Source organism: Pleurodeles waltl, chromosome 6 (genome assembly GCF_031143425.1).
Source record: "Pleurodeles waltl isolate 20211129_DDA chromosome 6, aPleWal1.hap1.20221129, whole genome shotgun sequence".
Taxonomy (NCBI): domain Eukaryota; kingdom Metazoa; phylum Chordata; class Amphibia; order Caudata; family Salamandridae; genus Pleurodeles; species Pleurodeles waltl.
In genome coordinates, this window is record NC_090445.1 from 1,676,341,238 (window position 1) to 1,676,364,330 (window position 23,093).

Genomic DNA, 23,093 nt, shown 5'->3' on the forward strand with positions numbered 1-23,093 from the left:
AGAAAATACCCCCAATCAGAAATACCGAATCTATTTGGATTTAGGGCATATGAAGAAATCATCTTTTATTACAAAGGAATGTTTAAAGCATTAGAAACTCTATCAAGGGATAATAGTGAGAGAGCATCACACACTGACTCAGGATTATTCTACCTGTTGTTTCAAACGCAGCAAGAGGGATCATGTTCCTGTAATTTGCACCTCTCTCTTGAGGTTACCTACAAGCCTGGTGGAAAGTGGCTCTTTCCTGGGCAATCCACATCACTTCTGAGATATTTTATCACCTGCTGGAATTGTCTCAGCATGGTTAAAGTGTTGTTTTAGCACAGTTATTGTTGTTAATATGGCCAGGGGAAAAGAGAGCCCACAGGCTCCTGCTCCTCAAACACTCAAGTAGGTGACTCCTGTCATTTCATAGTCATGGAATGTCATAACTTGAAGACCCTCCTCTTGTAGCCAGGTAAGCCAGTCTATCATGATGATGCCACTACAGAGCTGTCTCCTCACAAGTTCCCTCAATAACTTATAATTCATGAACAAAAGGCTACACTTATTTTGTTACACACATTTTGCCTCTCTCGTATCATTATAATAATTCAGTATTAATAAAAGGGAGGGGGTTTAATATTTTTAAATATACTATCTTAATGGTGATAGGCTGGGTTGCTGTTTCCTGGTTTTGCCTTTGGAGTGCATTTGCTTTTTATCAGTGAATTTACCCTCTCCTTCACAAAATGATCTCCTTTAGGCACTGAAACTGAAAACCATTGTGCGAGGAGATGCTCCTACAAGCTTAGCCACGACAGGTCTCTGCAGAAAAGAGGTGAGTGCTCTTTCGTTACGTTCATTACATCAAACCATGCCATTTTAGCTGCCCTTTGCCACACTGTATTTCAACTAGAGGTCAAACATTTTTTTGATCCTAAAATGGAACTCTTTTTGAATGTCTAATGAAGGGACCTTTAAAGGGGGTGAGAGGTGGGTTGAGTGGAAGTGAGAAGTTAAGAGTGAAAGAAAGAGAGAGAGAGATTGAGAGAGAGAGAGAGAGAGAGAGAGAGAGAGAGAGAGAGAGAGAGAGAGAGAGAGAGATTATGCTGTATAGTGATACAAGGAGATGTGGTGGGACGAGTGAAAAAATAAACAGAAGTCATACAAGGAAGTGGAAGAGGGAAGATATGAGAAGAACATGTGAAGGAACTTTTCCAGTCTAGATATAAAGAATGACAGGAAAACAAAGGCAAGATACCAGGCCTTCCTTTTCTACATCCCAAAGATATGAGCTCCATCACAGTATAAGTTAGGGATGGGCGAATTTCCTGTTTTTCCATCCATTGTAGGTAGGTGCAAAACTGGGGTCAATTTCACTACTTCTGCGTTTACCTGTCTCAAACTGTTAAAGGTGAGGAATGTAGGCAAAGAGCCCTAAAACAAGAATTTCACAATCTGGGCATTGAGTAATGCAAGAACTAGGAATCCTTATGCCAGCCATCATTGTCATGGTCAGGCCATTGTAATAAACATAATGATAATTATATTAAGTTAATTGCAATCAGCTCCTGGCAGTGTGCTTCAAAACATTTTCCCAGCAAGTGAGTTTGAATATAGTGCCTGCCTGTCAAGGGGACCCTACAGATAGGCACTTCACACAGACCTCCCTGCTCAGGAAGGTGCTTTGTGGTGCACTGTCAGGGGGCGGGGCAGGCTATTTGCCTTAATGCAGTTTGCATTAAGGTGAGTACATTGGCCCAATTGTCACTTTTTAGTTTTTTTCCACCCACCGAGCAGCGGATCAGGTCCAATTCTGGTTGGTGGGCCGAAAAAAACAGCTAAAATGGAAACACTGAGCTTTCTGCATAGGAATTTCTTCCACCAAATCTATTTAAATCCATCAGGCACTAGACTTCCTTTGCTTCATGAAAGAACTCAAGATCATTCTCTTCCAGCAATGCCTCTCAATTTTCTGTTGACGTGGTCATTGAGTTACTCGAAGAATTGTCACTTCCAACCTCAACCTCCTGTCACATGACCCCCAGCCCCCGCCCTACATACACACACAGGTCTTGTTTGGCTTTGCTCCACCCCACAACCCCAGCAACAGCAACTCTCCTCTCTTCTTACCATGCTCAGGTGGTTTATAACTTACTTATGCTTCATAAATCTACAAAAGTGAGAAACGCGAGGGAAGATGCAGTGAGATGGAGTGATGAATGGAAGAACCACAGTATGATAGAAAGAAGAGGGGTAAGAAAATGATGAAAACACTTGATAGATATAAAGTGATGAATATGAAGGAAATGAGCAAAAGTACCAGGAAATAGGAAGATGTGGGACATAAGCGGGGCAATCATGTTGCGTGAGAGGCAGGCAAGAGAGGGAGCGAATCCAAATAACTGGTACTGTAATGGGATATTACCCTGTAGGCATGATTATGTTGTTCATTTTCTTTACCTGTATATGAGGTTGTACTTTTCATTTTGTTTTGTCATGTTTTTCCTTCTCTTCAAGCCCTGGGAATCTCAATGCTTCATCAGTAATTTCCCCCATGAAGCTATCTCTGGTGATTCTTGGGGGCAGTCTTTGCTGGTTTCTACAGACGCTGGGATCTTGCTGGTAGATGGTCAGTGAGTAACTGCTAGTATTAACATATAGACCTGAATAATTAGATAGAATGAATTTTAATGTGTCACACTGAGAAATAGGAGTCCAAGGCACTGTACGATTGATGTGGCAAGGAACTGCGTTTGATAAAAAAGAAGGTGAAAACCTAACATGGATACCTGTTTCACTAATAACTCTGAAAACAGTTGCTGTGTTGTGTGCATACATTTGTGTCTGTCACTAGAGGTATTGCAATGTCCATACATCACTCATTTCATGTGAAATAGAGAAAACTAATGCTATCTACACTTGTATAAAAGGGAAATACAGACCACTCAGCAACTTACTACTTAGTCTTTATCGATGATGTTTCCTGCTCCCACTGAAGACATGGCTGCATTGCCTTTATCGCTGCTTGTTGTATGCCTGTTCTTGTGCTTTCCACGGGGTTTCCTAATAACTGCTACAACTACTTTAGCCTCCATCAACACAACCAACTTTTCATCTAAATGTATTTTGAGTTTTGCTGTAATTTGCTGTTATTTCAATAGTTTTTTGGCTGCAATGATTATTGTTCTCATTTTCTGGACTGCAGCATTGAAGACTAGGTATATTGCAATCAATGAGCCTTAGCATTGTGATGTCACTTCTCCCTAGCCAACCGGAGTCCCATGTCCTAATCTCCACAGTTTGGCTATAATGTACAAAGGAGGAAATCTTATAGCTATATTTTGTGCACTCGTTATGGCACAAATAGATCGGAAACGCAGGTAAACAACATCAAATCCAAAAGTAGGATCTAAAAGAATATTTCAAGTTTGCCGTTCACAGAGTATTCAGGCAGGCTTTGTATTCTGATGTTATCCCTTCTGGAGCAAGCCTCCAAATCCTCATTTTTTGACTTTACCTCAAAAACTTCCTTCCATGTAGGTTGAATTCTCTTAGCTGTTGTGACAGCGTCATCTCTGATATCTGAAACACTGCACTCAAGCACAGCTAACTAGGTGTGTTGCTTAGCACGTCACTCTTTCAGCTAATCAAAATGTAGGTTGAGGTTACCTATTTTCCTGTCAATCAATTGAAGGCTTCTTTTCATTTCCATTAGGATATGTCCGACATTGGTGTCATCACATGTTGCCTCTTTTTCATAATTTCACTGATTGTATCGGAAGGTACTTTTAGGATTATTTTTATGGTCAAAGGGTAGTTTACTTTGCTTTTAATCTTATTTTCTAACACTTGCTATTTCTCCACACACTTGTTCATGAACTGAAACTCATAATACGGCTTTCTGCTGAGTCTGTCCAGGAAATATATCACAATATGACCAAAGTGTACTGACAGCCGTTACTCCAGGGAAAGCATGCAGCCACAAGTTTCTTAATCATCAAGATCACACATGGTATTTCAGTTTTGCTTCTGTGTAGTCTCCACTTACCACCAAGCTGATGTATGTAGGATCATGCAGTTATGTGGATTGAGTGCATTTTAGCATCTTCTTTTCTCCATCTTTCAAAGACCATCTTTGTATTTAAAAATGCAAAATCGGTGTTGGCGCCAAAAATAACTCATTTGGTACACATCATTATTTTAAATCTAGCATTAGGCATCAATTATTAGCTATTTACTTTCTCGTTTCTGCTTCTTGTCTCTGTATACCTCCTATTATGTATTTCAGCCATTTTACTTTTTATAGTTGCTAAACCATTGCACCACATTTTGTAAGTTATGTTAAGCATTTAGGAAAATCTAAAATTAATGAAGAGAAATTAAATAACTAAGGGTCTATTTTGCTAACCTCAGGTGACATTGCAGATGTGACCCAAGACTATATCTGAGTTGCTTTAGAGATAAATATCTATCACAGAGCAAACACGGATTTGCACAATCCTTTCCCCGGTAATATTATGGGGGCAGGTATTCTGCTTGTGAATCCCCAAATGCTTGTAAAATGTACATGTAGGTATTGCAAGGAACAGTAGACCTCCATCACTGGATTTACACTACATTTACATTCACAAAACATTGCTTTTAGGCCTGGCTTGACAGCATAGCTGTCTGCATGACCCATTTCTTATACTGTTCATACAAATTACTACCTATATTATTGAGGGGATATTGAGCATACTCTCTGCCAGATCAATTGGGATAGCCTAACCCCCCATACCTGAGTAAGATGTACCAAGAAGACTGGAAGCCGGTCTGATGTAGTGTAGGCTATCGTCCTTTGCAGGGTGGAGGTCAGAGTCTGCAGGGCTGCATCTTGGTCACAGTGCACCGCGTTCCAGATAATTCCAGCAGAAGTGCTTTTCTGCCGAATGTAGCACAGAGGCAGTTCATATAATGAAAGCACTGTTCATATTGCACTGTGTCAGAGATGCAGAGCTGATGGGATGATTTCTCTGCAATTTCAGAACTGTCGCCACTGAACCATAATGATTCAAGGGCATCACATTCTGTGTGGATAGCCTTGGACGGAGTGTACAGACTTCATGGCAGCAACACTTACAAGTAATAGGCTGCATGTGCAGTGTCTTCTCAGTACATTATCGAATGAGTGTAAAACCATGTAAAAAGGTCACCATCAGAAAAGATGCCACGCTGAAATGTGCAATCTAAAATGGAGACTGCATAGGCTGCAATGTGCTTCACCACATGTTGTTAGCCATCCTTTTAAGTATATAGAGGGCTTCAAATACACCCAATGCAGTGTTTTTCTCTCTCACCTTATGCTAATGGCTCCTTAATGTACCCCTCCATCTCCCCTAGAGTGTTTACAATGCAATGCAGGAGTGACTAGTCTACATCTCAAAAGTGCACTGAATCAGCATGCATTAAATCCTTTCTCTCATAGATACCAGGGCCCATATTTATACTTTTTGACGCAAAACTGCGCTAACGCAGTTTTGCGTCAAAAAATTAGCGCCGGCTAACGCCATTCTGAAGCGCCATGCGGGCGCCGTATTTATTGAATGGCGTTAACCGGCGCTAGCAGACCGGCGCTGCCTGGTGTGCGTGGAAAAAAACCACGTACACCAGGCAGCGCCGGCGTTGGGGGAAAATGGCGTTAGGGCGTCTTAAAATGGGGCAAGTCAGGTTGAGGCAAAAAAATCGTCTTAACCCGATTTGCGCCATTTTTAACGACGCCCAGACGCCATTTACATGACTCCTGTCTTAGTAAAGACAGGAGTCATGCCCCCTTGCCCAATGGCCATGCCCAGGGGACTTATGTCCCCTGGGCATGGCCATTGGGCATTGTGGCATGTAGGGGGGCACAAATCAGGCCCCCCTATGCCAATTTTTTTTTTTTTTTTTAAATACATTATACTTACCTGAACTTACCTGAATGTCCCTGGGATGGGTCCCTCCATCCTTGGGTGTCCTCCTGGGGTGGGCAAGGGTGGCAAGGGGGGTCCCTGGGGGCATGGGAGGGCAGCTGTGGGCTCATTTTGAGCCCACAGGTCCCTTAACGCCTGCCCTGACCCAGGCGTTAAAAAGAGGCGCAAATGCGGGGTTTTTTGCCCCGCCCACTCCCGGGCGTGATTTTTGCCCGGGAGTATAAATACGACGCATTTGCGTCGCAGTCATTTTTTTAGACGGGAACGCCTACCTTGCATCTCATTAACGCAAGGAAGGCGTTCTCGCAAAAAAATGACGCTCATTCCTCATACTTTGGCGCTAGACGCGTCTAACGCCAAAGTATAAATATGGCGTTAGTTTTGCGCCGAATTTGCGTCGAAAAAAACGACGCAAATTCGGCGCAAACGGAGTATAAATATGCCCCCTGGTATACAAAAAATAATATTTTTTTTGTTTTCATTTTTCACAGCAACACACTCTAATGTTTTAGTCAGGACTCAAAATACAAGCTATACCTATTCACTTTGCCAATGATCCCCTTTATTGCTGATCCTAATGGGACTGGGGCAGCAAAATAAAAATTGTTGAAAATGGCATTTGAGAATTCCGTATCTGCCTTGGAGTGCTGTATACTCCCCCAATGTCCAAGCCCATATTTCCAGTGTGGAAGCTGGCTCTCATCATCCTACAAAGAAATCTGAGCCAGAATATCCAGAATATTGAATATACCATATTAGGAAGGTATTTCTAACTCTGCATTTATCTATCTATACTTACATACACACACATGTGTGCATTCACTAAAAACAAGGATTAAACTGACATTATAGTTAGGTGTTAAAATTAGATTTTAATTAACATTTTAAAACACTAAAATTTAACAATTATAGTTTAGTAAACTAACTATAACTTGCATGTCTGTCATGTGTTGCTTATGACCTTGCATATTACATCACTCATGACATGTTAAATGGCATCATTGATGACACAATACTGATTTCAACACTTAACTATAGCATCACTTTAAACTTTTGATTTCCAGTGAACTTCTGTCATTTTTTTTATCGCATTCAAAGTTGGTACCACAGTCCCAGGGTTGGCCACATGGTCTCCAGCCAAGCTCTACACCAACCCCTGTGGGCACCCAACTTCCCATGGATTCTCAACCTCCCACATGTGCTCACACCTCATGGGAGCCCAACCGCCCACTGTGCACAGCCTTCATCCATGTAAAGTAGTGGGTTGTTTTCCCTCAACTCACTGCAAGCGGCAACTCCTATTGTGTATGGCCTGGAGCATGAACATTTTATGATAATTTATTTTCAGTACCACGGTACTGCCTTCCCTGCACCGTTACTATGGTACTTCATAGAGTATCCCCCTAGATATTGTATGTAACCAAGTTCTCTCTTAGATATTCTCCTTGTTGTGGCAGCCAATCAGGATCCACCCATCCACTTTGTATGAACCAAACAGCGTATATTGGCCCAGCAATAGTCAAGACATCTCTAACTTGTTACTAGCATTAACCCCTTTATGTCAACTTGATCATTTATTTAAATGCTTATTACTCAAACATGGCTGAACGTATTTACACTAAATAACAAAAAACATGTTTTGTGAGTAAAGTTGTAGTGTCAATATTTTGTATACAGTATTTTTGTGGGGTGATACTTAAAATGAAAAAATGTGTTAGGACAGTTCAGTGACATGAAGATGCAAAAGGGTCAAAATACATACTTAAAGATACAGCATTCTAAAAATACATCTGATTAACCTGGTATGCTGCTTAACTGCCCAAAATCAGCAATTAAAAAATTATGCATTAGGTGTCTTTTGTTCGATTGACACCAAATTTGCTTCATGATGAAAGTGCAATTAAAGGAGCAATTGGAATATAACTTGTGCCTCTTTCCCATGCCCTACCATTATAAATGTGTACTCCAAATGCTCTTTATTTTCCAATAATGCCTTCAAATAGGAAGCTTGTCAGTAGAGTAAACACAATTCTGTTTCATAGCAGCTGAGTCGACAATGGGAAATGTACATTAGCTTTAATCCTACCAAGAAAGGAAGACTCTGATTGCAGGTTCTAGAGGCTGTATTGCTGATAAGTTGCTAAAATATGTTCTTCTTTCAGATGGACAGCCATCAATACCTGTATTTGACAAAACGTTCCAGGTAAAGCAGATACACGTTCTCGAAGCCCTGGACCTTGTACTGGCCAGAACAGATAAAGGTGAGTAGGCACATGTGCAAAAGAGTCTGAGTTCTTTTCTAGGTTTAACAAACTCAGTTAATTGTTGGCCTTGCTCTTTTGTATTTTGTTACCATTGGTATGAGCAATATTTTATCTTATCACCAAGAGAGCTATTTATTAAAGTGTCTCTACAAGTGTACCATTAAATCAAGATCTCTTAGAAATGAAGCCCCAGATGACTGCTTGATGGTGGTGTGGAACGTTTTCACCTTACTAAAGCACTGCAGTCTTTATTTGTGCTGTTAATTTGTTATGTTAGAGCATTTTAGCTTAAGGATTTGCTTACAACCTAACTATACAGAGATAACAAGTGAATTACTTGTTGGGGTTCATCCTGCCCTATTATCTGGCACTCCCTCACTCTGGTAAATTCATAAAGTTTTATTGACTGAGGCATGGTAGCACTCCCCCCTTGGCGGCTGCCAGAAGTTTTGTAGAATTTCTCAGATGGCAAGCAGGACATATTTGTAATAAAATATATCCTAAGATTATTATATCACCCTTACCTTGTGGCCAAGTGATTATTTCAAAAGCCAGTACATCTATGTGAGGAATAGGATCTTGCGAGTAGGGTTAGTAGATATAAAATTGTCTACTTGATAAAGTTGAAAGATAAGAATCCATTAGGATATACTAATATGCTTCAGTGGGTAATAGAGTGAATTTGGAGAGTGGGAGAAAAATAACTTGTATGCTGTGACTTGTGTTCTGTTTCTTTTCAGTGTGGAAGGTATTAGGACCCTTAGTTCTTCACATTTTGGGAGAGATGAAGACCCTATTGATTGTAATAGAAATCTAACCTAGCAAGTATCCTGGGCTCCTGTTTAAAAAAATCGATTCAAAATGAAACCTCAATTTCACCTGAAGGCAAATAAATCCGTTTAAGATTTGGGTTTGAAGGTTTTTTTCAAGTTTAATGCTCGTCTTCATTTCCCGTTTGTTGAACTGTCAACAATCTTTTTGTGGGCCACATTACACCACACCAAACAACCATGTTGTTATCACAGATTTTCCTGCCTCCGCGTGGTTGGCATATTTGAAGGACAGTAAGACCTTGCAACAAATGAAAAGGTGGAGGGTCATTCCTTTGACCTCTGAATTAAATAAGGTTGGAGAGTTGGGTCTGAATGTGGCATCCAGTTCAGGTCTCCTTCTTTCTGCATCAGGGATAACCCATGTGGTAAGGTTAGTACTGAAGGAAGCGTTTTTACTTCTGGGTTTCACATTACAATCTCGTTTTACATTGCCTTATGGTTACTACATGAAAAACTAAACCTTGAGTAATAGTTATGGTCTAGGCCTGGTGTCTCCAACCAGTCGATCGGGAGCTACCAGTAGCTCCCAGACCACTTCTGAGTAGCTCACAGCCTAGAGTTATTTTTTAAATAAACACAAGGTCCCATTTTTTCTTTAAAAGTTAAGGGAAGGCTGTGTTTATTTTACATTAATATCACCAGGCTGCAGGTAGCAGGGCCTGATAAGGAGTCTGCTGGAGTCAGTTTTATGACCTAGGTGACAGAGTTGAAGAATTGAAGCACTAATTTATTTAACTCTTTAAAAAAACAGCCCTTGTCAACTCAGTGTTGGAAGTGAGAACAGAAAAATGTTTTGCAATGCTTTTAAATCGGAGAAAATGAAAATGAAAAGTTACCTTATTTTTAAGTTAACTTTTCATTTTCATTTTCTTAAATTATTTTTCAAAGTGTTGCATTTACAAATAGCAGGCCTCTTGCTCCCAGAGGCCATTAGAACACTATGGAATATTTATAACTGTAAATACAATCAGTTTTTAAATGGGAGAAATTTAAAATGCAGACAAATGTTCCACATTATGAACATTTTTGCACTTTAACGTCCGCCCATTTAAAAACATTGTTGTATGTTTGTGTTATACTTGTAACGGTGCCACATATGGCGAAAGGTATGCCCTGTGCCACAAGTACATATGACACTGGCTCTCACTACACATACACGTATAACTCATTCATATGCTCTCTTGTTCGTACATCCCCAAAGTCCACGCTCTCACTGACACACATGCCAGCCCTGTCATAGTGCCCCTAGTAAAAGTATTTTGTTCAAACTATAACATCTGGCTGTATGAACATTAGGCTTAAGGTCAAGGAAGTTTGTTTTGGGAGTGTCTGGTAATAATGTGTGAGTTACGTAGCCTTCGGTAGCTCACAATGGTTTTCACTAATCAGAAGTAACTCTCACTACTGAAAAGGTTGGAGACCCCTGTCCTAGACAATTTCTAATGTTAAGCAAGTACCCTGTAGTATTTTGCAATTAACTTAATCTAAAAATATATCAGAGTCTTCACACAGTAGATGATTATTTACAGTGAGTGGTAAAGATGAGTGGGACGAACCTTAAGCTGCAATAAAGCAAATCTCCACGAATATCAGGTGGACCTGATCTGGATATGTTTTCCATAAAAAGTATAAAGAAATACCTTTATAGAGAATCTTCCACAAAGGCAGCAGAAGGTCAGTTTTTTCAGATAAACTGCTAAAACTAAAGAGTTAAAACAAATAGTCTTGCTATAAAAATGCATTTCTTTCACTGTCTCCAAAACTCTAGTTAACCCTACACTGATTTCTAACCCTGATGGTTACTCTAAGTTGGCCCTTAATACAAACCCTTACGGTTACCCTAACCCTTACTCCCATCCCAACACTTACCTAGCCCTTGGCCCGAGCTTTATCCCTTACCTGACAGTTGCATTAACCATTTTGAGTATTTCATCTTTATGTTAATGTCTTTAACTAATCTAAAAAAAATTACTTCATTCATTACTGTAGACGCCTCAAGAAATACTTTCTTGGTTGCTTATCTTTCTAGCACTTTAGTTGTTGCTTGCCTTACTTCCTTTTTTTAGTGGGCCTTCTCCTTGCTTCCCCTCATTTCACTGCTTTCTCAGGGACCTGCAAGCGCCTGGGAACCCTGTTGGGTGATTAGCCACATTTTACAAATCTTGATTGATTGATTGATTGATTGACAGGGGCTAAGTAGACATAGACTGTTTTTAAGTTGCATGTGTTCTGTTTTTTTGGAGTGTACCTGGCCTGGCAGTTCATACTGGATTGTTGATATTAGAGCAAGTCCAGAATGATTAGCATACTCTCTGTACTAGTCTCTTTCTAGAGTAGTATAGGGGGTGTAAAACAGTGGTAACATTTGTAGATGGCTAGTCAACTGTGAAAAAGTGTTCCATTAGGCGTTTGATCCATACCTTAGGTTGTTCTCATCTTTTGTAAATCTTGAAAAGCCTTTAGATTTGAGAAATACTGCAAAACCCATTGGGTTCCAGCAAGGCAATATGGGTAGTGAATTCTGGATTTTAGTTGGTGCTGTTTCAAAGCCTTATGTTCTCCACTTCTGAGCTACCCTAAACAAGCATACCCCTATTTTTATTACAAAGTAACCTTAGCAACATCTGGTGAGAGTTTCATTCTGAGCACTGAAATCTGATATCCATATTCCTGTGAATCCACGGTGGAGGAAAGCTCACCTTGTGGGTAGGATGCCTTTCCCTCTTTGTTTTAGTGCTCCCTGTACATCTAGGGCCAGATTTATCAAGGGCAATGCAAGCACTTAAATCAGATTTACTATACCACCTTATGTGGCTCTGAATGGCATAGTAAATCTGGAGTAACACAAAGCAGCGCAAGTTGCTATCTTGTGTTACTCTGCCCTGGGAAGGCTTTCCATGAGTGGAGCATAGGTGTTCCTAAGCATCCACCCATGGTTTTTGGCACATTCCCACATTTACTGGCACAAGAAAGCCTTAGCATGCTTCAAAATAGTACACCTTCCAAGGGGAACAGTTATTTTTCTTGTTTTTGCTCTTTCTACCTGTGATGTATTCTGCAGCACCCACAGAAAGAGAGAAAGCCTCAGGGGGTTGTTTTTGTGCAGGGAGGTGTCCCATCCTTGACAAAAACAATCCTGGCTGTAACATAGACACTTTTGCACAATGATGCAAGGGTGCCTGTGTTGACGCTTGACAATCTCAAATGTGCTAACGCAGAGGGAAGCAGGAATGTGGCGTATCTTAAAAGATATGCCACATTCTTGCCCTCTCCATTTGACTCAGCAAAGCAAGTTGTCTTCCACGTGGTGATGGAGACCAAAGTGTCCATTGCCTGTACTAGATGGTGAGGAAGTATATCTCCATTGTTCCCCAGAAGCACCTTTTGTTCTGAATGACCCACTTCATTGGGAACCTCAGTGCACAGAGATGATTCAGCATAGTGTGCGCTATATAACTGTTCAACATACTTTAATTACTTGCTATGACTCACAGTTTTAGACTCATCCTCGGTTGTGATTGCACCATGTTTTTTCAATAATCTGTGAGTAGAACATGGAGTGAGTGGCCGCTACGGGTTAGAAAACCTATCTCCGTGCTCACTTTACAGGCATACCCTACTATCAGGATTTGCTTGATGGGTGTAATGTCACATTCAGGAAAATCACATTTTCAGACATGAGTTCCCTTTCCCCACATTTGACATTTTGTCTTCATTGTGACAACTCAGTGGTTGCAGTGTCTTTAATTGTTTGTGAGTGTGATGACTATATCCTCAGATGGGTACTGGAGGCCACTATGGCATGGGTGAGGGAACTCAAGCTCCGCCTCATAGATGAAGTTCATCAAGACTGAAACTGGCAGCTTGCATGTGCATTTGGAGGGGCCATGGCCTATTAAATCAGGCTGAATTGTTTCATCTGGAGCACGAGTAAGTCCTGCTTGCAAATGGTAGGTTTCTGTTTGTAGGAGCACAAAAATGATGGAATAGAATGCGGCCCATAGGAAGCAGAAGTGCCCGAGATTAAGATAACTGTCCCACTCACCACTTTTAGGGGCATATTTATACCGAAGTGGAGCAGTGCATTGCTGCAACCAAAACTGGCAGAGCTCCACTGTCGTCACTTCTGAAATGCAGGGATGTGCCGTATTTACACAAATGCTGTGCACCCGTGTGTTTCCCCCAGCGATGGCACTAAATTTAGTTACCAGTGCCAACGCAGGCATCCTTGCACTATAGTGCAAGGGTGTCTGCATTGAACGGCGTGAATGTCCCTTTCTGCACATAAACAATCTACAATGGCAACTTGGCACTTGTATGTGTACTGCAAAATGCAGCACACACAATAATAGCAAGTTGTCATTATTGAGTAATTGTTTATGTGCAGGAAAGAACACCTTCTTGCACATAAATAATCATTCATGACGATTTGCTCTTTTTATGTGTGCTGTAGAATGCAACACACATAGAAAAAGAAAAAACGAGGAGAAATAAAAGCGTTCCTCCTCGTTGCGCTGTGCCGATTTCTCGTACATCTGAGGCAGCGTCAAAGCAATGTGCGTTGCAGTGGAACGCCCACAGCAATACCCAGTGCACGCCTCTCTGACTAGGAAAACTGCATCGGAGGGGCCCATATTTACAAGGCGGCATTAAGCCACAAGAAGTGGCTTAACACCGCCTGTAAATATAGAGCAATGCACAGCGGCAGTGGAGCATCACAAAAAGTGACGCTCTGGTGGCTGTAGGGCCTTGTAAATATGCCCCTTAGTTTCAATTAACATTGAACGAGAGCATTTCCCATGTGTGCAGAGCAAGAACTGTGGGCTTGGGAACCTCATTCCTGGATGAAAGAAAACCTAAAGGAATCACAAGGTGAGTGGCTGGGGAGCAAACGTTGGATGAGAATGGGCGCTGTGTACAGATCCCACATCGGGGCTATTGAAAAACACCATTATGTACAGTGCACTTGTGCTGAATTCACTTGATTGCAGGGAACTGCTGGCTTGTGCGAAATTACAAAGCAGGCAATTATTACCAGTTAAGCACAACACTTCAAACACAACGAAAAACCTCGCTTTATTCACATAAAGGACATGAAAAATGCTTTCCTTGCGCGTCGTTGCTTGGCGTGCTGTGTGTCCTTGTGTGAAGAAAGGCGAGTGTGCTGAATGCGCTCTTCTGTGTTATTCATGGCATTCCGGCTGCAGAAACATGAATGTTTAACAGTTTGATAGAAAACTGATCCTTTCAAAGAATACAGAACAGGGGTAGTTCCATCATTTTTACCTTTCAAATAGTTTTTCAGTCATTTTGCCTCTAAATAATGTGCATCTCTTGGATTTGTTCACATGCACATTTTGCCTGGTACTCTCTGTGACACTGCCCGAGAAAACAGGTGAGAAGGAGGCAAGATGTGTGGGATTCGGCTGAGATAACTCAGATGGTGCAAAGTGTCCGTCAGTCCCACCTGTGAAGTCTGAATTCTGCAATAGCATTGCTATGGGGTCAGTGCCGGCTTAAACCCTGTGGAGGCCCCTAGGCAGTCGAAATTTCTGGGACCCCCCTCGCAAATTATCTCCTAATACGTTTTTGATTTTACCAACCAACAATAAAAAATAAAAAAATATTACACAAAACTAAACATTACACGTATGTACAGATTATTTTTACAAACTGACAGCTGACAAACTGTTATGTGAATCTGATGCCTATGGTGTATATACTTTAAGTTGTTAATGGGTACATTGCATTAATACAGTATTTTCTCTATAGCATCTTTAATGTAAAGTTTCCGTTTCTTTAAGTTGAATCCTTTTTTTTCTATCTTTTGGAAACAATTTAAGTAAACTTGATAGTACTTTCTTTCAAAATCAAATCAATATCATTTTGATCCATTGTTGTGGGGCCCCTAAATGGAGTGGGGCCCATAGGCCGGTGCCTACTATGCCTATTTGGTAATCCGGCACTGTATGGGGTCAAATGACAAGGTGCTTTGCCAGGGTTTACCTTGACGATTTTAGCACAAAGTACTCTCCTCCAGGTCAGACTGAGGCACAAATACAGTTGTCAAGGGCATCCCTCACTGTATCCTGGACAACTACTTGTTTAAGACATCTTCAGCCGCCTTATAAAGCTATCCTCTGGGCGGTCACCTGTTGGCCTCATCCAAAGAACAACATGCCCTTAGAGATAGTAATATACCAGAATTTGCTGTGTGCATTCAGATCATGAAATCAACAACGTTAATATCATTTTCATAGCAACACGTTGGGTCAAAGATACTACTACAGCTGTGGATGGACAAAACTTTATGCTATGGATCTGCTTTGGCAGCAATCCACAAAACGTCTCTCGGCTGAAATCAGAAAACAGGTTGGACAATGTTGAGCAGCTTTAATGGTACCACTAGCAGAGCCCCATAGTTGTGTGGAAGCCTGAAAGCCACTTGCTCTTTCACCACCTCCCCATCCCACCGCTGTGCTAACCCTGGATGGTGCTGCCTGTTAGTGCTGGTCATAGGCGAGGGTCTTTCCTTTGACACAGAACTGGCTTTCTTTTATAAGGGAGTAATGGTGATGACTGTGGGGAACCATTCCCAGCGCAATGAGCAATGTTCTTTACATTAGTCGTCCCCTCGAATAATTCAGAAATTACTTTTAGGAAAACTTGATGGGATCCTGTTTCTCCCACCCAAAGCGGAGGTCAGACCTATGAGAAATGTAAAGAATGGTCTTATTGATACAAATCCAAACATGCAAGTCTATTTCTTTCTCAAATCTCTCAATGTATGCAACACGCACAAGCGAATATTATCATGAACTCCCTCCGTTTGAGCTTTATCCTTGAAGAATATAGAGGCAATGACCTATATGTCATGAGTTTCCTCCTATGATATGCGTAGATGTCTGATTTTCAAGGGACTCTATAATTCCCACTGGAACAGTGGACGTCTGACAAGTCTTAGATAGTCATGCATACTCAGTCTCCATCATAATCTGGCATATTGTCTACAGGCCACACTAACCGCTGGAGTATGAGTGTTTGACTTGTGCATTGTGTCATAAACATGTTTCTTTTCTTTCTCAGTCTAGAATGAATTATTTCCAAATTGAATGAAAAATTTTTTGGAAGGTTTGTAAATACACACAAAGGGAATTATTTGGAGTTTTGCGGATGCCGGGCATGGTAGATGTCTCATCCACACTCTTTAGATTGTATAAATGACTATAGGCTCTAAATGGGATGAGCAGGGCATGCAACAATTTTGGGTGGACTTTTCACATCCATCAACCTCCAGACACCCCCTAAAGTTACATGTTTATATATATTTACTTCCTCCCCAGTAGCAAACCCTCCATTTACTTCTCTTGAGAATATCATTCATTCTTTCCTAGTCTCTAGCTGTAGATTTTGATTCCCTCTGTGAGCAATTTGCGAGCATAGATGACATTTTTTAATGGCTTTGTCTTATGCATCTAAGTGTTTTGTACTACCCCTCCTACAGTTTCTCTTAACTCTACCCGTTTTGAAGTAATTATTATCCATTTTTCCACCACTCAATATTGGCCCTGCTACATTTCTAAGTAAATCCCTTCCTTACATCAGAAAGGGAGGAGGCAGACATCTCTGGCTGAGGTTTATGAATTGCGTTTTGAAGTACATAAGCTAGTAATACTTTACATACTCCAAAATAGCTTTTGTGAATGGCCCCCTTGGTATGTCACTGCATACAATTATGAAGATTGTGTTACTTGGATAATGAAAAGATCCCAAAAAAGGTGCGATGGCCTTGTTTCTGTCTAAAATGTGCCTGGCTGATGGACAAGAGTTTGGCTTGATAGATTTGATGCCATATTACCCAACCGAGGTGGGCAAATGTGGAGTAGACGACACCACAGTCTTTGATCGATTGGAAAAAGTGAGTTTATTCAGGAGCCAATCTATGAATGAGATCTGGAGTATATACAACGTACTCTAAGTCAGTTAAACAAGTTTTTAGTCTATTTGCCCATATGCAATATGAGGAGGACTGCTCAGAAATCCTTCCCGTTATGGCGTAGCAGGTGGATTTTCTAGCTGATGTAGCTTTTTACTTCATTAAGGGTAACCGTTTTTACCAGCAGTGCTGTTACTGCTGCCAGATGAAACAGCTGGGTATGGAAATAGTTTACAGATTCCAGCCACAAGAACCTGCCATGTGAAGGTAAAAAGGGATTTGGTGATCAGGTGGAAGACATAGTTTTCAGGCATCTAATACAGGATGCTTTCTTACCCATTCAGAGGCAAGTCTCAATCTAGAGACAAGATATAAATCCAGAAAGAATCTGAATCTCATTCTGCTGTCACTGGATCCTCTCTTCCCTTTTGGAGTTTGAAGCAATCTTTAAATTGTAAAGAAGAGAAAACATGCTTCTTGTGGCAGGGAGTGGGGATCATATTCTTAGATTCAGGTCTATAGGAAACAGTTCTTTCAAGATCCTCATGCTCTTTGGTATCCAAGTGTCAAGGACTGATGGATGGGATTCATCAGGATGCAGTGGGACGTGTGGCCCAGGAGGAAGAAGGAACATGGTTCTATTCCATTTCCTACATGTTTCCAAAGATGATAGGAGGTTCCGTTTTGGTACTGGACCTCAAGAATTTAGAATTACGGATCCCACATTATCTTTCACAATGATGACATGTCAGAAGGTAATCCCATTAATTTATTCTCAGGACATTCCATTTTGATAGGTGTACTAGAAATGTATTCTGTATTCCAATATGGCAACCTCACCACCACTGATTTGCTATGTGCAGCAACCACTTTCAGTTCAAAGCTCTGCCCTTTGACCTCACAGTAGAGTCAAGGACCTTCAACAAAGTCCTTGAACCTCTAGTAGAACTATATTCTGAAGGAATCCTGGTTCATCACTATTTGGACATCCAGTTAATCAATATTACTTCAGATCGCCACAATCCATATGAAAACGGCATGGTCTGTGCTTCTGTCTCCCAGTCTACTCATTAATCTTTACAAATCACTTCTATTTTCATCCAAGGCATAGACATTCATAGGGCCAGACTTTCAAATTTCTCTGAGAAAAGTGTTCCTTACTAAATCGAGAATTCAACATCTATGAACTATGCTGTTCACCTTATAGAGTTGATAAAGGTAGGTGTGAAGGATTGGCTGAAAGTACAGGATCATATGGCCTCAACTGTGTTTTTGGTACCTTAGACCCGATTTCATATGGATTATAAAATATAGTTTTAAATGCCAGGATACCCATTGCCTTGTTATCGGTATTGCACCTAACAAATTTAATAAATAAATAAGACCTCTCCTTAACATTGGTTAAAATTTAGCATCTGAACTCAGAGAACTACAATCTGATTTTCCCAGCTCCTCAATTTCTGCAGGCATCTTTGAGATGGGATCCCAACTATAAAATGTAATAAGGGGGTGGAACTGTACATCATAGATGCATGTGACATCCTAGCAGATACCATTGTGTGGGACTGTGTGCCACATGTCAGAATCAGAAGGCCGAAGGTCAATGATCTGTTTTGAAGAAAAAAACATTCCTCTAGTTGGAGAAAGCTTAAGGCTGCCATGTGGGGTCTCTTTCCTTTGATCCATGGTAAAGGCCAATCTTGGTTAGAAAGGACAACATTGTGGCCTAGGTCCTAAGCATATCTAAATAGATAGGTAGCACCAAAGAAAAAAAAACAAATGTCCTTCATAGTTCATAGTCCAAATTCTTCGGTGTTCAGGAGGATCTGTTCTTTCTCTAAATATAGTTCAACTCAAGGAATTCTGTGGGCAGGCCTTTTGCACAGATCTTCCTATCTTCAGACAAACAATGCATTAATCCAGTGGTATTCTAGGAACTGTGCAGCACGTTAGGCCATCAAGTTCTGGATTTGTTTGCTCTCATGAACACACTGTTTTATAGGTTCTATGATCTGTCGTCAGTGTGAGAAAGATGCTGTGGCTACAGCTTATTTGTGTTCCTACCATTCTTATTGAGTCCTAAAGTACTTCTGAAAATCATATTGGACAGACCCTGGTAATGAGAGCGTGCCATTATTGTCCCCGCAGTGATTGGTTCCCACTTCTGATCAAAATGGTGGGGGCTCCACCATGGATTCTGCATCTAGTTTCATGTCTGTTAATCTCCCAAGCAAAAGTCGTCTTCTCCCATTTAGAATGAAATTGGCAATTTGGAACCTGAAATGCTAGATTTACTTTGCTTGAGACTATTTAGAGAATGCTGCAGCTGTTGTTCAACAATCTAGAAGCCTTTCTACAGTAAATGCCCATGTTCCCCGTTGGGTATCATTTCAATTTTAGTGTTTGATTAAAGGGTTCCAGTCTTTGTCGTGCCCTTACACGTGGATTGTAGATCCTGTTGGGATGGCCTTCATTTAGTTCTGGCTGCCACACTTAAATTTCAGTTGGAAGCCATAAACCATTGAGGAGGTTTAGAAGCCTTAAAGTTATTTGTGCTAAGGTTACTGAAGGGGTTCCTTATTTTCAATTATCTTAGAAAGATAGTTGTTCCTTCCTGAAAGCTTCCATTGGTGTTTGGAGTTATTCACCAGCCTATATTTGAACCTTCTAAGCACACTGTGCTGGTTCTTCTTACGTGCAAAGTTATATTCCTAGTGGCCAATTCCTTTTAGGGAAGTCTGTTTTTTTTTAGATTCTCTAGTTTGCTCTTCTCCATATATCAGAATTTTGCCTGATTCTTTGGTATAAATTCCGGCACTCTATTCCTACCAAAGGGTCTTTCTGAATTTCAGCTAGACAAAGGATTTATTATTCCATCATTAGGTGGGGAACCTTGGCCTTATTTCTTACATTGCAAATGTCAGAAGAGCAGTTTTCTGTTATCTTTATTGTACAGCTCACTTTAGGACCAGTGAGGCACTGTTCGTTAATTTAGAGGATTTTAAACATGGTTCTAAGGGCCAGATGCACATAGTTTTAGGTTTGCGATTTCCTAATAGCAAATGTTTGTGTTTCTTTATTAGGAAATCTCAAACTGCTATGTGCTTTTTTTATGCCACTGCCTATGTCCTCTACTGAAAAACTAAGCCACTTAGGGCCAGATGTAGCAAAATAATATTTTGCCAGTTGCAAATTGCGAGTCACAGCGACTCGCAATTTGCAACTCGCAAAATATTATGCAGAAAGGTGTCTCAGACACCTTCTGCGACTCGCTATGGGGTCGCAAAGACCCACCTCATGAATATTTATGAGGTGTGTCGCAGTTTGCGACCCCATAGCGAGTCTAAGCACTCACAGGGATGGTGGTCTGTTGGAGACAGCAGACCACCATGTCCGTGACTGCTTTTTTTAAAAAGCAGTTTTTTTTTTCTTTTTGCAGCCCGTTTTCCTTAAAGGAAAACGAGCTGCAAAAAGAAAAAATACCGAAACCATTTGGTTTCGTTTTTTTCAGAGTAGGCAGTGGTCCATAGAACCACTGCCTGCTCTGAAAAAATATTTTTTGGGGTATTCACAAAGGGGAAGGGGTCCCATGGGGACCCCTTCCCCTTTGTGAATGAGTTACCATCCACTTCAAGTGGATGGTAACTGCGAGTTGGTTTGCGACCGCATTCGCGGTCCCAAAGCAACTCTGCATGGCGATGCGGTCGCAAATAGGAAGGGAACAGCCCTTCCTATTTGCGAGTCGCAGCCTCAAATTGCGAGTCGGTACCGACTTGCAATTTGCGGTTGTGCATCGCGTTTGGCCATTTGCGCCTCGCAAACTGCGTTTTTCGCAGTTTGCGAGGCGCAGAAGGCCTGCTACATCTGGCCCTTAGTTTGGTCCTTATCCCAAATGATATTGCATGAGTGGTCTTAACCTCCTATAGTTCAGTGTAATTCTACAAGCAGAGTAGCAGCATCTGTGCCCTCCAATTCCAGAGTCCTTTTATTGTATGTTTGTAAGTTACATCAGTGGTTCCCAACCTGTGGTCCGGGGACCCCTGTTGGTCTGCATCCTCAGGAGGTCCACGACTGCTTAGAAAATTAAATAATATTAACAGATTAATAAAGAGTATATAAATAAAATGGCTAAATGTGCATTTGAAAATTTTAAAACATACTGTAACTGTCGAGAAAATGTGAAATTGGAGGCTAAAAATGAAATTAGTATCCTCAAATTGACTTGTGGAAGCAGTGCAGTTATGGACGATGTGTGGCTTCCATTGAGTTTAGAAAAGCACCACCCCTTCTATTAAAATTACATTATTTATTTATTTCATTTATATTTGATTGCAAATTAAATCCAATGTTAGCATTTGTGTATGTATCTGAATGCTTGTTACTGTATTGTTTGTATTGTTTTGCACTTGAAATCATCGGCAGTGTTTAGGCTGACATCCCAGCTTCTAGTAATAATTTAGTGGGGGTCCCTGGATTCCAATAATGATTCAGTGGGGGTACCCGAGTTCCAGTAATGATAAAGTCGAGGTCCACTGAAGTCAGAAGGTTGGGAACCACTGAGTTACTTGGGTCTCTTTTTCAATGTATATTCAGCGTTATTAGCTCACATTTTAAACAATTCGGAGGTCAGTGATGAAAGGGTTGTGTGTCCTCTGTTGTGGTGTCAACATTATTTTTGCTTCCAATAATTAAAATTGTTCCAGGAGTGTTGCATCAACATGCAGTTGTGATGGTTGTGTATATTCATCAGTTATATTGTCCTGTTTTTATGAATAAGGGGAAGACACAAACGGATGTTGCAGTAATGCTGGGATCGCATGAGTTCATCCTCATTACACAGCATTGTTTATTCTTCATATTCCAGCCCAGCCTGGGCATAGTGTTTAATTTGTGCCGGTGGTTGCCGACGGGGGCCGCCAGCACCCATTTTTGAGGACCTGCACGTATTTTTCCTCATCAGACATTACCCGAGGACCATAGAAGAAGAACAAAAACAGGAAAGAAGGGGGAGAGAAAGACAAAAAACCGTCACCCAAGTACAAAGCAGGGTCCAGGAAAAGTGACAAAAAGGGGATATCACTGTCTGGCAGTGGGTTTAAGAGGCCTGATGTGATTCCAGGACTGAACAGCGGGTTGGACACCGGCACTCATGTTTTACAAATTATGCAATGCCTGGACAGATGCAGCATGTGTTCTTTGTATTGGCAAGATGTGACATACATGAGGTGGTTTGATGTAGTGTATCAGTAAAGCAGGAGTATATTAAACAAGCATTTGCAATGCAATGGGTTTACATTTGCTCGAGTTAGAGCTATTAGCATTGTAAAGTCCCAACTGGACTTTTATTGCCACACAAATTGAAAATGAAAAGTAATACAGTTGTACGTAAGCGAGCTGATTTAACGCGCCACGCCATGAGCATGAGCATGAAGGAGCACACAATAGGAAACAGAAATTTGCTTGAAGTCAAACGTATCAGCAGTTATACAATTATCCATGTCCAGCAAGATCACGCTGCGTAGGAAATAAGAAGAAAAAGTAGTCCAGATACCATGCGGAAAACATGGAGTCTCGTATGACTTCTGCAGTTGGCTAAACACCAGAAAAGGCATGATGTATGCATGCCTTTCACAAATGAAATCAAGCTATTTTTAAAAGGCATGCCCACCACCCAGAAAAACTAATGGGTGTGCGGTGAAAGTGGTTGAAAGCCCACAGAGAGATTATAGCAGGCTAGAGTGCTTGTGTGCTCCACCCTAAAAAGTATATAGAAAGTCACTTCTGGAAGAAGCCGAGGTCGTCATTGTCTGTTGGGATGCTCTCAGTTGCATAACGAATAACACGACGGCCAAAGGCATGACATAATGAAGGTTACTTCATGTTGTTTGATGAGTAAGTTTATTCCAACGGGTACAGAGCGGTAGGACGTGGTGTGATATTAGAATATCGTCATATAAATAGTTAACATTAAACAATTATATCACCCCATTCAAGTGAATTATAGGAAAACTGTGTGCAATTGAAATTTAGGCCAAATATTTCTCAGATTAAATTCTTGTTATCAATATTCTGAAACGTAACTGGTGCAAAATATCTTCTTGCAAAAATATTGACTCCAGATTAG

General features: G+C 40.9%; 1 protein-coding gene across 2 annotated transcripts in view; it reads left to right on the forward strand.

Annotated features, from left to right (window-relative positions):
- GARNL3 (GTPase activating Rap/RanGAP domain like 3) overlaps nt 1-23,093 on the forward strand; it is a 759,794-nt gene that overhangs the window by 677,433 nt on the left and 59,268 nt on the right. For both annotated transcript variants that reach the window (XM_069241687.1, XM_069241688.1), the window contains 3 exons: nt 749-823; nt 2,506-2,617; nt 8,099-8,197. In XM_069241687.1, the coding sequence (XP_069097788.1) occupies nt 749-823; nt 2,506-2,617; nt 8,099-8,197 (286 nt within the window). The remainder of the gene's footprint in view (nt 1-748; nt 824-2,505; nt 2,618-8,098; nt 8,198-23,093) is intronic.